Raw genomic sequence first — 12,346 nt, forward strand, 5'->3', positions numbered from 1 at the left:
GGTCGCACAATGCCCTAGCATTGGAGCTAGTCTCCTTTGGCTGGGGACGGGCCCCCACTGTGCCTGTTTCATCTCCCTGTAGTGAGGTGGAGTTGAACCTTGCAGCACAAACTATGACTACAGCTTTCTATACATATATTCATAACCCCAGCCCAGTGTGTGAACATAGCTCATAATGATCATCCGGTGCATACCAGCTTTCATTAGAGACTGTACTTGGCATATATTGTGTATGACCTATTGATTCAATTGCATATTCTTTGCAGTGTCTGATTCTCACAGAAATGTAGAAACAGCAAAAAATTGCCTGTAGCTTCTCTTTTGATTGTTGCATTGCAGTCAGCCATTGCATTCAACTGGACTACGCCGTTTTCATATTTCATCAAACCTTTGCCTTGAGAACACGCTTTTCCAATTGCAAAATCCAGATTTGATAAAAACCATATCAGCTCCCATTCCCCCAGCACCGCCCTACGTCCCCCAAGGACCAGGAAAGGCTGAGCAGCTTTCACAGAGAGGGTCTGTCAGTCTAGGCATGTTCCCCTTGACCCTGCAGTAGCACCCCAATCCCTGGACAGTCCAGCTAAGGTTTCTTCTGGGCTCCCGAGGCGTGTTTGCGTTCTAGCCAGCCCGCCTATGCGCTCCGAAAGCAGCTCTCTCTCCTCTCCGTCTGACAGGCACTACCGCCTCCTCTCCTCCCCCCGCTTCCCCCACCCCCAGGCGGCTCCGGACCCGGAACCCTGGCCGGGTCCCCACGGATAGGCGCTCCCAGCTGCCCGCAGGGACCCCCGCTGGCTTTCTCCCCAGGGTCACACCTCTCGCGTTACAGCAGCGGTGCCCACCAGCTACCAGCCGTGAGACTCCTGGGCCGGGTCCTCTGAGCCCCTAGCCTGGAGGCGCTGGGCGGGGGGGGGGGTCATGCCCAGGGCCCCCTTAGCCGCAGGGCGGAGGGAAGCCCGGGAGGCCGGGCTGGTTCGGCGCGGGGGGACACGCGTGGGAGCGGCCAGCCGGCGGAAGGCCGGGCTCGAGGAGCTGGGGGCTGGCCGGGCACCCGGGTCCCAGGGGGGCGGGACGCCTGGCGGAGGCGGCGCTAGGACCGCGCGGCCGCCTCCCCGCGCTGCCCTGCCCGAGCCACTCGCCGAGCAGCCCGGCCGGAGCCGCAGCCGCAGCGCCGAGCCCCGCCATGCGCGCCAGGTGAGCGGAGCCGGCCCGGGGGGCGGGGGGCGCGGAGCGGGGCCGGCCCGGGGCGGTGCGGTGCGGTGCTAACCTCTCCCCTCTTGCAGGTGTCCCTCGCGGCGGCTCCTGCTCGGGCTCTGCGTCCAGCTGCTGGCGGCGGCGGCCCCGGAGCGAGGTAGGAGCGGGGGCTCCACGTGGGACTGGGAGCGGGGCTGGTCGCGGCTCCCCGCGGGCGGGCAGCGGGCTCGGCCCACCCCGCTCTGGGCCAGGAGCGGGCGAGGGGCGCCCAGCCCGCCGCGGGGGGCTCGGAGCTGCGGCTGCCCCCGGGGCCGGGCCGGGCTGCAGAGCCCCGGCCGCAGCCCCCTCGCCCAGGCAGCGGGTTTGCAGGCAGGGCCGTTGGAACGATGCGTGCGGGGGGGCACTGAACAAGCCGGGGTGCGCCAGCCCCCCCCAGCTCCAGCCCCCGGCCTGGTGCTCCCGCAGGATGATCGCTCCCGGGGGCAGGCGAGGCAGGTCCCTGCTGCGCGCTCCACCGCGGGGGAGGTCAGCGATGTGCTGCTTCAGCTAAGCTCCGTGTGCAGGGTGCGATGTGCCCGTCATCTCTCCATTAGTAACGTTAGCGCAGCAGTGGGGGTCTGAGAGGGGGCTTCGGAGCCCCCCAGAGCTCGTCTTCTTTGGAGGCGCCAAAGCTTCTCTTTCTCACCCACAAAAGTTGGTCCAATAAAAGATTCCCTCACCCCCCCCACCCCGGTCTTTGTCACACATTGTCAACTATGGTTTTGCATGTTTGTTTTGCCACATGCTGCTATATAAATCAGTGTGCCCGTGTGGTGTAACAGAACCCGTCATTCCGATAGATTATTGTACAGCTGATGCCTGGCCAGACTGGGAGGAGAGCTCTGTGTGGCTCCAAAGCTTGGCTGGCACCAACAGAAGTTGGTCTAACGAAAGATCTTCTCTCCCCCGCCTGGTCTCTCTCTGTCTTAGCCATTGGCACGCTGCTCCATTGATGGTGTCTGTTAATAAGTGTTAATGATTGTCAGGGATGGGACATGGGACGGAGGCAGCAGGCTGTGAGATGTCTGGGTTGTAGCTGCAGAAGGCTGCTCTGGAAATGCAGAGTTTGCCCACTTTTGTATTTTTCAGCTTTCCCCAGTATGAGAATGGAGCTGATTAGGGGGCGTTGCACCTTCAGTATTTTGTTGAGTCATCGTAATCCTTATGGCTTTTGAAGGGCTTTGCTGAATCTATTAAATGGACATTTCAGACTGTATGTGTTGAGAATACCTCCTGTACTGTTTTACACATGTGGTGAGTGTCAGATTTGTGATCCCTTTTTATAGCTTTGCCTATTCTCAAGTGGAATAGTGTGGACTTAAGTATTGTACATCTGCACGACTGTTTAGACATGGGCTCTGCATACTTAAGTTCCTTTGTACGTTTAGTGTGAAGTATTGTTTGGCTTTATAAGATTGAAAAGTACTTGTGCACCATACCTGAGTGGGAGTGATTTGTTCTAGCAACAGAAGAGCAGGTTATATTAAGTGAAGCACAGACTTGTGTGGGGGAGGGGAGACGACTTAACACTGGTGGTAGATAAGAGGAACAATCCTAAAGCTACTTAAAAGGCTACCATGTCAGTTTGCTTACTCTGAAGTTAACATGTTAGGGCAAAGGGACGGAGCTTTACAGAGGTCAGGCAGAGATTTGCTTTCTTTCTTCTATGTAATAAGTCAAAGTAAAGGCATTTTGGGATGGCAGATTTTCTTTATGCAAGTTGTCCAAGTTAGGGTATCATTCCAAGAGAAAGTACAGCCCACCATTCACCAGGACACACAGGGTGACTCTCTTCCAAACGAATACCTGACAGAGGTAATCTCATACAGTAGAGGGTAAAATGCATTAGAAAATTGACCCGATGAAGGAATAATGTGAACGTCCAATATTCCCAAAGCAAAGTATAACTGAAAGAAGACTAAGCATCCCAATACTAAACCTCTCTGAATAAAAAAGGACAATACTGTAATATAACTAGTAATAAAGTAAAGGTTTGTCTTCCCTCTGAAATGAACAATCCCTACTAGTCTCTTGTTACAATGCTAGATTACAGAAGTAAACTGCGTATTGCTCTTACTTGTGTGCATCAAGATACTACCTACCACATGCAGAGAAAAGAAGAATCAGGCAGGGTATACTGCATGACTGATAAACCTTCATTACAGAGACAAGGTGGATGAGATAAAGGTATCGAACTCCTGCTTGAGGAAAGATTGTGGAGCAGACTGCCGGCACAGAGCTCTTAGCAGCAGATGAGGCAGGCACAGGCTTAAGGTTTTTTTGTTGTTGTTTTTTAAGATAAGTATTGGTAAACAATTTGCATTTTAAGGTGAGTGCACTCAGTATGCATCTGAGGGCAGAGCATTCCCCAGGCTTGCAATGGGAGTAGCCATGTGATCTTGTTTAAGACTAGCTGATTCGGTTTTTAACCTGTTGCAGACCAGCTTTAATGATCTCTGTTTTGATATGAAGAGACCAAAACCAACCTTTAGCTATGTACTGGGCTCCCCACTATCAGGGCTTCTGTTTGTGGCTAGGAGCTTTAAAGAAAACAAGCCTCAGGAAAAAGATGATCTGCTAGAGACTCGCGCCCAAGCCAGGTGCAGGCTGGGCTCCACTGGAGAGACGGAAAGCACCTCCCCCCTCCATTTCTAGGCCTTTCCTTTCCCTTGGGGCTTGCAGACGGTGTCCCATTCATCAGGCCTGCAAACAGCTTATATCCTCCAGCTAGAGGGGAAAATTCAGCACACGCTCTGCTCTGCAGCCTTTCTCTTGCCCTGGCGGGGACCTGGCTAGTTCTGCTGCTCACGGAGTGAATGAGCAGCGGCAACCTGAATGATCTTCCCCCCACCCCCCAGGGAAGCCTTTTGCTCCTTCCAACTCTTCTAGGCAGTCCCCATCCCACCACCACTCTAGCCGCATTGTGCAGCCCTTGCATGAAGGCACGGAAAGCTGCAGTTTGCAAAGGGGAAGGTTGCCCGGATGGGGACCAGCATGAACTCCCCAGTTTTAGTCCTGGCTCTCCTTGCTTGCATGGCATGCCTGCACAGTTACAGCCCTAGTAACAGCTGGAATCAGGTCCCCTTTCCAGTGCAGGCAAGGTCTTAGTGCTTTGGCCTCTGCAGTGAAGTTCTTTCCAAGCAGAGCAGAGAGAACTTCCTTCCAGCAGGGTGCCAGCGCCACCGCCTGCTTCAGCCCTTCAATATTGCTCTCTCCCTGGCCAGTCCTTCAGGCGGGAGCAGTTCTGGCAGGTGCCATGGGACAGAGCCTTCCATTGTGGGGTTTGCACGCCTTGAAAGGGTCATTAGCAACTTGAAAATGGTGACTTTAGCTGAGCGCAGCTCCTGGTGCCGCGGCTGCCTTGTGTCCACCTGCTGCTACTTGTGCGTTTACAGTCAGAGCTTCCTGTATTTATAACACTCTCTTCCCCCTTGTTGCTCTGTGAAAGGCAGCGATAATCAGGCGTCAGTGGTCCAGGAGCCAAGTTAGCTATCCGCATCACCCCAAAGAGCCACCGCAGTGTGAATTCATTGTTTCATTTACGCACGTGTGCGTGTGTGTGTGTCTGAATTCTCACAGCAAAATGACTGACCAAGGATTCTACAATTGGTAATAACATAGTGAAAGTATCCTGATTGGCTAATAATTAAATCACACAGTGTTTTACTATCATGTGCTTTAAAGAGCCACTTGAGGCTCCCAAGCCGCAGTCTGAGCATCACTGGTCTAGGACAAACCGTGACACTGGCTGGACACAAAGGGCTGAGACACACACAGTCACTGAGAAAGGAAATAGTTTTCTCTGGTCTCTCTCCCTACAGTAACAACAATCTTAGCTGCTGCTTTTAACAATTGAAGGTAAAACACTTTGAGACCAAAGCATCAGGTTTTTTTAAGTTGGCTGCATCCCCTTTAGTCTGTCAAAGCAGCTGAGCATCTTTTTCCATAAACTCTCCAGTTCACGCTGCGTGGTCTTGTTCTGTCAAACTCAAATTCTGCAGCATGCTGCAAGCTATAGTGGGGCTGTATGTGGGCGCAGGGCTCGGCCTGTGTGGAGCTCCTTGCAGGAGCGGGGCCTCAGTTTTGTAGATCTGCTTCTATAATCACATTCCTGAGGAAAAGCGAACGCACTCTGGGATCAAGCAGGAAGCACAGAATGTTTGGGGCTTCTCCGCACTGCCATAATATGAATGCTTAATAATATTAACAGATTAAATACCAATGCGTGGGTTACTTTAAAGAGCTTTCTGTTCACATCCTTCATCAAAAGCCCCAACAACAAGAAAACTGCTTTTACTTTAAGTTGGTGTCTTGCTCGGCCTGTTGGAAGCAATTTTGGGTGGAGGAGCATGAGCTGGAGTCTGTGTGTGCACAAATCCTAGGGTGTCTGCTAGCAGCCCCAGCATTAGAGCAGGGGTGGTTAAGGTGGAATGAGAGAGCAGGGAAGCAACACAGTCTACTGGAAAAAGAATAATAGCTGACTTCAGAACCCCCAACATAAGTGGGTTGGGAAGCCAGCGCAGGAGCTGGAACATCGCATTGACAAATTATTTATGGCCTTCGGAAACAACTTCCTCTGGGAATAGCTCAACACGCTGGAGCAGAGGCCCCATCCCAGGACTCAGGTCAACAGATTTGGGCCTTGGTCCAGTGTGACACACAGGAGTAGGGATAGCGTGCAAGGCCACAATCCTCTAAGGAGCTCAGCGTCCTTGGGCCCCTGGCTCCCATCCTCTGGCTTCCCTGCAGCGTGTTCCTCCTCTGGTTGTGTTAGCAGCCAGGCTTCCTGGCCAGAATAGGAAACGGTTCACAGAAGGAAGGCGCACACGTAGAGCGTGGAGCATTGCCTCTTGGCAAACAACTTCCATAGATGTCAGTGCCGGATGGGGCCATCTAGTTTGACTTCCTGCATAGTACTTGCCCAGTGAACTCTGTATCACACCCATAGGATCTGTCTGAGCTCCAGCATTCTTTCTGAAAGCTATCCAGTCTTGACTTAAAGACTACAAGTGATGGAGTGTCCACCATGTTCCTAGGTAAAGCCTTTCATTCGTCAGTTGCCCTCACATTGGTACTTAGACAGTGACCAGGTCAGCTAGTAACGTTGCTTTGGGTGAATTTAGTAGATTGAGATTCTTATGTTTCTCTTACTACTGTGACCAAGGAACCCTTCAGTGCCGCCTGGCAAGGGGATGAATATCCTGATTCTGCTTCATCAAAGAATGTCATGGGAGGTCTGAAATAAAAGCCAGGGTCATGCTGGTCATTAATCTGCAAATGTACGTGCAGATAAGAACGGCCATACTGGGTTTAGACCAGGGGTGGGCAAACTTTTTGGCCCAAGGGCCACATCGGGGTTGCGCAACTGTATGGCGGGCCGGGTAGGGAAGGCTTGCCCCCAAACAGCCTGGCCCCCGCCCCCTATCTGTCCCCTCCCACTTCCGGCCCCCTGATTGCCCACCTCAGAACCCCCAACCCATCCAACCCCCCCTGCTCCTTGTCCCCTGACTACCCCCTCCCAGGACCCCCGCTCCCTATCCAACCCCCCTGCTCCCTGTCCCCTGACTGCCCTGACCCCTATCCACAGCCCCCCCGGGTCTCCCACCCCCTATCCAACTGCCCTCTGCTCCTTGTCCCCTGACTACCCCCTCCCGGGACCCCCTGCCCCTAACTGCCCCCCCGGGATCCCACCCCCTTATCCAACCCTCCCTGTCCCCTGACTGCCTTCCCGACCCCTGTCCACATCCCCACCCCCTGACAGGCCCCCCACTCTGGGACTCCTACTCCCAACCCTCCCTGTTCCTCATCCCCTCACTGACCCCCGAGCCTCCACCTCATCCAACCACCCCCTCCTCCCTGACTGCCCCCCAAGACCCCTCGCTCCCTTCCCAACCCCCCCACCCTCCTGCTCCCTGTCCCCTTACCAGCAGCAGGAGCTCGCAGCCATGACACCCGGCCAGAGCCAGCTGCACTCCCCACTCTGCCCATGTGGCTGCGGGGGAGGGAGGACAGTGGGGGAGGGGCCAGGGACTAGGCTCCCTGGCCGGGAGCTCAGGGGCCGGGCAGGATGGTCCTGTGGGCCGTAGTTTGCCCACGTCTGGCTTAGACCAGTGGTCCTTCTAGCCCAGTATTCTGGCTTCTGATGGACTGAGCAGAACAGGCAATCATCAAGTGATCCATCTTCTGTTGCCCATTCCCAGCTTCTGGTAGTCAGAGGCTAGGGACACCCAAACCATGGAATTGCATCCCTGACCATCTTGGCCAATAGCCATTGATGGGCCTATCCTCCAGGAACTTATCTCGTTCTTTTTTGAACCCAGTTATACTTTTGGCCTTCACAATATCCCTTGGCAACTAGTTCCACAGGTTCACTGTGTGTTCTGTGAAGAAGTACTTCCTTTTGTTAGTTTTTCAACCTACTGCCTATTAATTTCAATGGGTGACCCTTGGTTCTTGTGTTATGTGAATGAATAAATAACACTTCCTTATTCACTTTCTCCATGCCAGTCATGATTTTATAGATCTCTGTCATACCCCCCATTAGTCATCTCTTTTCCAAGCTGAAAAGTCCCAGTCTTTTTAATCTCTCCTCATACGGAAGCTGCTCCAGTCCCCTAATCATTTTTGTTGCACTTCTCTGTACCTTTTCCAATTCTAATACATCTTTCTTGAGATGAGGCGACAATATCTGCATGCAGTATTCAAGGATTGGCCCTGCTTTGAGCAGGGGGTTGGACTAGATGACCTCCTGAGGTCCCTTCCAACCCTGATATTCTATGAGTCTATGAGTGTGGGTGCACCATGGATATATATAGCAGCATTATGATTATTTTCTGTCTTCTTATCTTTCCCTTTCCTAATAATTCCGAACATTTTGTTAGTGGTTTTGCCTGTTAACCGATACATAACTCCATGCCCAGTATCTCTCTATGCATATTGGGAATATGTTTTAAAGTCTGTATCAGGGCAGAGTTGAAAAACAGGTTTTCTGTCAGCCTCTCTTGGGCACGTAAATTTAGCATTGTAAGTTAACGCAATTGTTAGACTGTTAAGTGTAGTCTCTAGAGAGCATGTTCTGTTACCCTGCCAGGCAAAGTAAGGGCTGGCCTAGTCCTGAGGAGAGGGCTTGGGTGGCTAACGGGCTCTAGGTGTCAGGAAGCTGGCACCTGGAGAAGCACAAGCGAGGCTCCCTCTCCCTTGAGGCAGGGGTGAGGAACGAGGTGACTCTCAGACCTGGGCATCCGAGAGCTGTTGCAGCTACCTTCTGCAATATGTGTCAGAATCAAACAGCTGGGAGCTATAGCCTTCACCACGATACAGGCATTTCATGTAGTCTCATATGGCATAACTGAATCCCGGATGGAAGGAATGAAGATAAAAGGACATCCACGTTGAGGATGTGGGGTTAGAGCCCTATAAATGGAGTGGAGACGGTATCTGAGATCCAATGGCTTGTCTCCATGGCCCCGGAGGTCGTACTGTGGGGGTATGAATTGCAGATTGCACTAGCGTGCTGCACTGTAAGTCCCCTGTGTGGATGCTGCAAGCATAAACTAAAAGGTACCTGGTTCACATTAACTTATTTGCTCAAAGGGGACTTCATTTATGAGAACTAGGTACCTTTTGGTTCACACCCTGCAGCACCCACGTGGCAGAGTTGCAGTGCAGTGTGCTAGTGTATGCTTGTAGCTCTAACTGCAGGGCCGTGTAGCCGTAGCCTGTGGCAGTAATACATACAGACCCTGTGCAACAGAAACTGTACAACTATTTGAACAAGTTAAAAATTACTAAATAGATGATCAGCTTTCCTAGGCTTAGCAGGTAGACTAAGGAATAGAGACTGGCTCACATCCAAACACCCGTTGGACACTGGGCAGGCTCAGATCCAGGTGTGAGCTGTGTGACTCAGGCCCGTCTTCAGTAGAAATTCACCCAAAAGATGTTCTGCCATGTTCCTGCTCCTTTCCATGGGGGTGTGTGTGTGTGTGTGTGTGTTTCATATATATAAGAAATACACATGCACATACATGCACACGCCTTCTCTTCACAGCAACCCCTGCGTCAGACTGACGTGTTTCCAGGCTCATTTGGAAAGGGGAACGGTATTGAATCTAATGTAACCTTTGGCAGGTAAGCAGAGAAACTGGGGATGAGCTGGCTACAAATTGTCCAAATGCTGTCAGGCACCCACCTAAAATATATGCTAGACCGTATATCTGATATTACCGATGCTTCATGGATGCCTTCAGCCTTCCCAGTGGCCACTGAAATGAAATGCTAGTTATAGATCTCCAGAGATAGACAGTTATTCTCCTATGAGGGCCAGGATGTACTATTTTAAGTCCTGGAGCAATTCCACATAGCTATGTATATTTCAGGGTTTTTAGCCTCCTTCTGATGATGCAATTAGTCCTTGGGATGAACAGGATACTGGTCTGGGTGAATCATTAGTCTGTTCCGAGTGGCCGTTCTCATGCTGATGCATGTGCGTGTGGGAGAGAATTGCTTGCTGTGTGAGGAGCGATGGCCCCACTTCTTTCTAAACAGTTAGTTGATTTAGTTGTGGATTGGTCCTGCTTTGAGCAGGGGGTGTGACTAGATGACCTCCTGAGGGCCCTTCCAACCCTGATATTCTATGATTCTGTGATTGATCTGCAAACCACTGGCTGATTAGGTATTGCAGGCCCTAAACTGCATTTTCTACCCCCATTTCCTTTACACCATAAAGGATTTGAAGGAGAATGATTCTGCCAGTGATGGCATTCAGTTCAGTGTCCCAGGACTACAAGGTTTGCTCTGCTTGCCTTTCTTTGCTATGGTCCTTCAAGGATTTTTTATTCTGTAGGCTATCCTAGTGCACAAGTGAGCTGAAAGGTTATCTGTCTCTTCTGAATGCCACTTTAACTGTCTAGGTTTTTGATGTGCTCTAAGGTCTTTAGACACGTATGCACATTGTAATGGAGTTCAGTCTGTGAGCAAATGCACATTAGATCAGTTGTTCCTGAAGACCGATTGTAGCAGATGTTCATATATGGCTTATGTTTATCCCATTTACTAACCTAGTTTGCATTTTGGACATGATGGTCCTGGTTTTTCTTGTTGCTAAATGAGATAAATTCAGTGATCCCTAAGGGGTCCTGAGACGTTTCAGTAAATATGGTTCAGCACATAGGCGTGTTTCCCAGGAGGGTCTTTATTTGAGTGGTTTTACAGGAAATGAAGTTTGTTTATTACCAGCCATAGTGCTGTTTGGTAATGGAGTTAAGGATAGTTCAATAGAAAAAATAGGGGTGGTCTGAGGCATACTTCCATCTTGATGTTTGTGCATAATGATGCATAATTGGCACTAGTGGAAGTTACAAAACGTGCACTAAGAATATATCTGAAAGTGCGGACATACGTTATTTCAGTATCTGAACACTCTCACGTCATGTGGGCATGCAGCATATTTAACAGGCGTCTTGGAAATGGGCTTTTCTAAGCAGAGGTGATTGTTTTTTATACTGGTAGCTCTGCATCTCTTCTCCTTGTCTTACATAGGTCCATCCAGCCCAGAATCCTGTCTCCCGACAGTGGCCAATGCCAATGCCAGGTGCCCCAGAGGAACCGAGCAGAACAGATAATCATCAAGTGATCCATCCCCTGTCACCCATTCCCAGCTTCTGGCAAACACAGGCTAGGGACACCATCCCTGCCTATCCTGGCTAATAGCCACTGATGGACCTATCCTTCATGAATTTATCTAGTTCTTTTTTGAACCATGTTATAGTCTTGGCCTTCACAACATCCTCAGGCGAAGAGTTCCACAGGTTGACTGTGCGTTGTGTGAAGAAATACTTCCTTGTATTTGTTCTAAACCTGCTGCCTATTAATTTCATTTGGTGACCTCTAGTTCTTGTGTTATGAGAAGGAGTAAATAACAACTTCCTTATTTACTTTTTCCACGCCAGTCATGATTTTATAGACCTCTATCATATCCCCCCTTAGTCATCTCTTTTCCAAGCTCCAGTATGGAACTAATAAATGATCAGCCTTAATGGCAGAAGAATATGTGAGTTGGGTAAATGTGAAATCTTTCAGTTGAAGAGTACTGTCAGCTTTGGTATACCCTGAGCATAGATCTGGTCTGGTTAAGCGCTTGTCTGCAGATGGAAAAGAAAACTATGGTTGTCTAACTGACATCTCCTCCTCTACCCCATCCCTTTGTTGGGCTATAATTCTGTGCATTGGTATTGTGGGCATCTGAGATCTCTGCTAGTGGCAAGGGGCAGCTCACCTTCCAGCAGACTTCCCCCTCTCTTGATTAAAATGTGTCCATCATTGGGTTCTTCCAGTCGTGGATATAAAGAATCGTGCTTTATTTTTGATCTGTGGCCTGCTTGATTATTTTAGCATTTTTGAAAACCTAAAAGCTCTGAGGCAGGGGAAGCCTCTGAGTTTCAGAAGGATTTCTGTAGTGGTTTTTTACTGTTGTAGGGTATCACCATTAAGGGTTGATTTATAAGTAAGGACAGGGCAGGGTATGATGGTTCAGAATTGAAATGTAGGGGCGTAGAAAACAATGTCCAAAATCAAACAGGTGTTGTTGTAAAGTTGCTGGAAGAACGGACTAGGGGCCGTGCCTCTGTTGACCTGCTGCTTACAAACAGGGAAGAATTGGCAGGGGAAGTAGAAGTCGGTGGCAACCTAGGCAGCAGTGACCATGAGATGGTTGAGTTCAGGATCCTGACAAAAGGAATAAAGGAGAGCAGCAAAATACGGACCCTGGACTTCAGAAAAGCAGACTTTGACTCCCTCAGGGAACTGATAGGCAGGATCCCCTGGGAAGCTAATATGAGGGGGCTAGGAGTCCAGGAGAGCTGGCTGTATTTTAAAGAAGCCTTATTGAGGCCATAGGAACAAACCATCCCAAAGTGCAGAAAGAATAGCAAATCTGGCAGGCGATCAGCTTGGCTTAACAGTGAAATCTTCGGTGAGCTTAAACACAAAAAGGAAGCTTACAAGAAGTGGAAATTTGGACAGATGACTAGGGAGGAGTATAAAAATATTGCTAGCGCATGCAGGGGTGTAATCAGGAAGGCCAAGGCACACTTGGAGTTGCAGCTAGCAAGGG

The 12,346-nt window shown here is 50.4% G+C and overlaps 1 protein-coding gene across 1 annotated transcript in view; it reads left to right on the forward strand.

The window, feature by feature from the left end:
- The first annotated feature begins 1,127 nt into the window (after nt 1-1,127).
- The window catches only part of COL18A1 (collagen type XVIII alpha 1 chain), a 282,560-nt gene continuing 271,341 nt past the window's right edge, over nt 1,128-12,346 (forward strand). Inside the window, exons 1-2 of the mRNA XM_045032088.1 lie at nt 1,128-1,194; nt 1,284-1,351. Of these exons, the coding sequence (XP_044888023.1) occupies nt 1,184-1,194; nt 1,284-1,351 (79 nt within the window). The 5' untranslated portion in view covers nt 1,128-1,183. The remainder of the gene's footprint in view (nt 1,195-1,283; nt 1,352-12,346) is intronic.

This window comes from Mauremys mutica, chromosome 10, assembly GCF_020497125.1.
Source record: "Mauremys mutica isolate MM-2020 ecotype Southern chromosome 10, ASM2049712v1, whole genome shotgun sequence".
Lineage (NCBI taxonomy): Eukaryota > Metazoa > Chordata > Testudines > Geoemydidae > Mauremys > Mauremys mutica.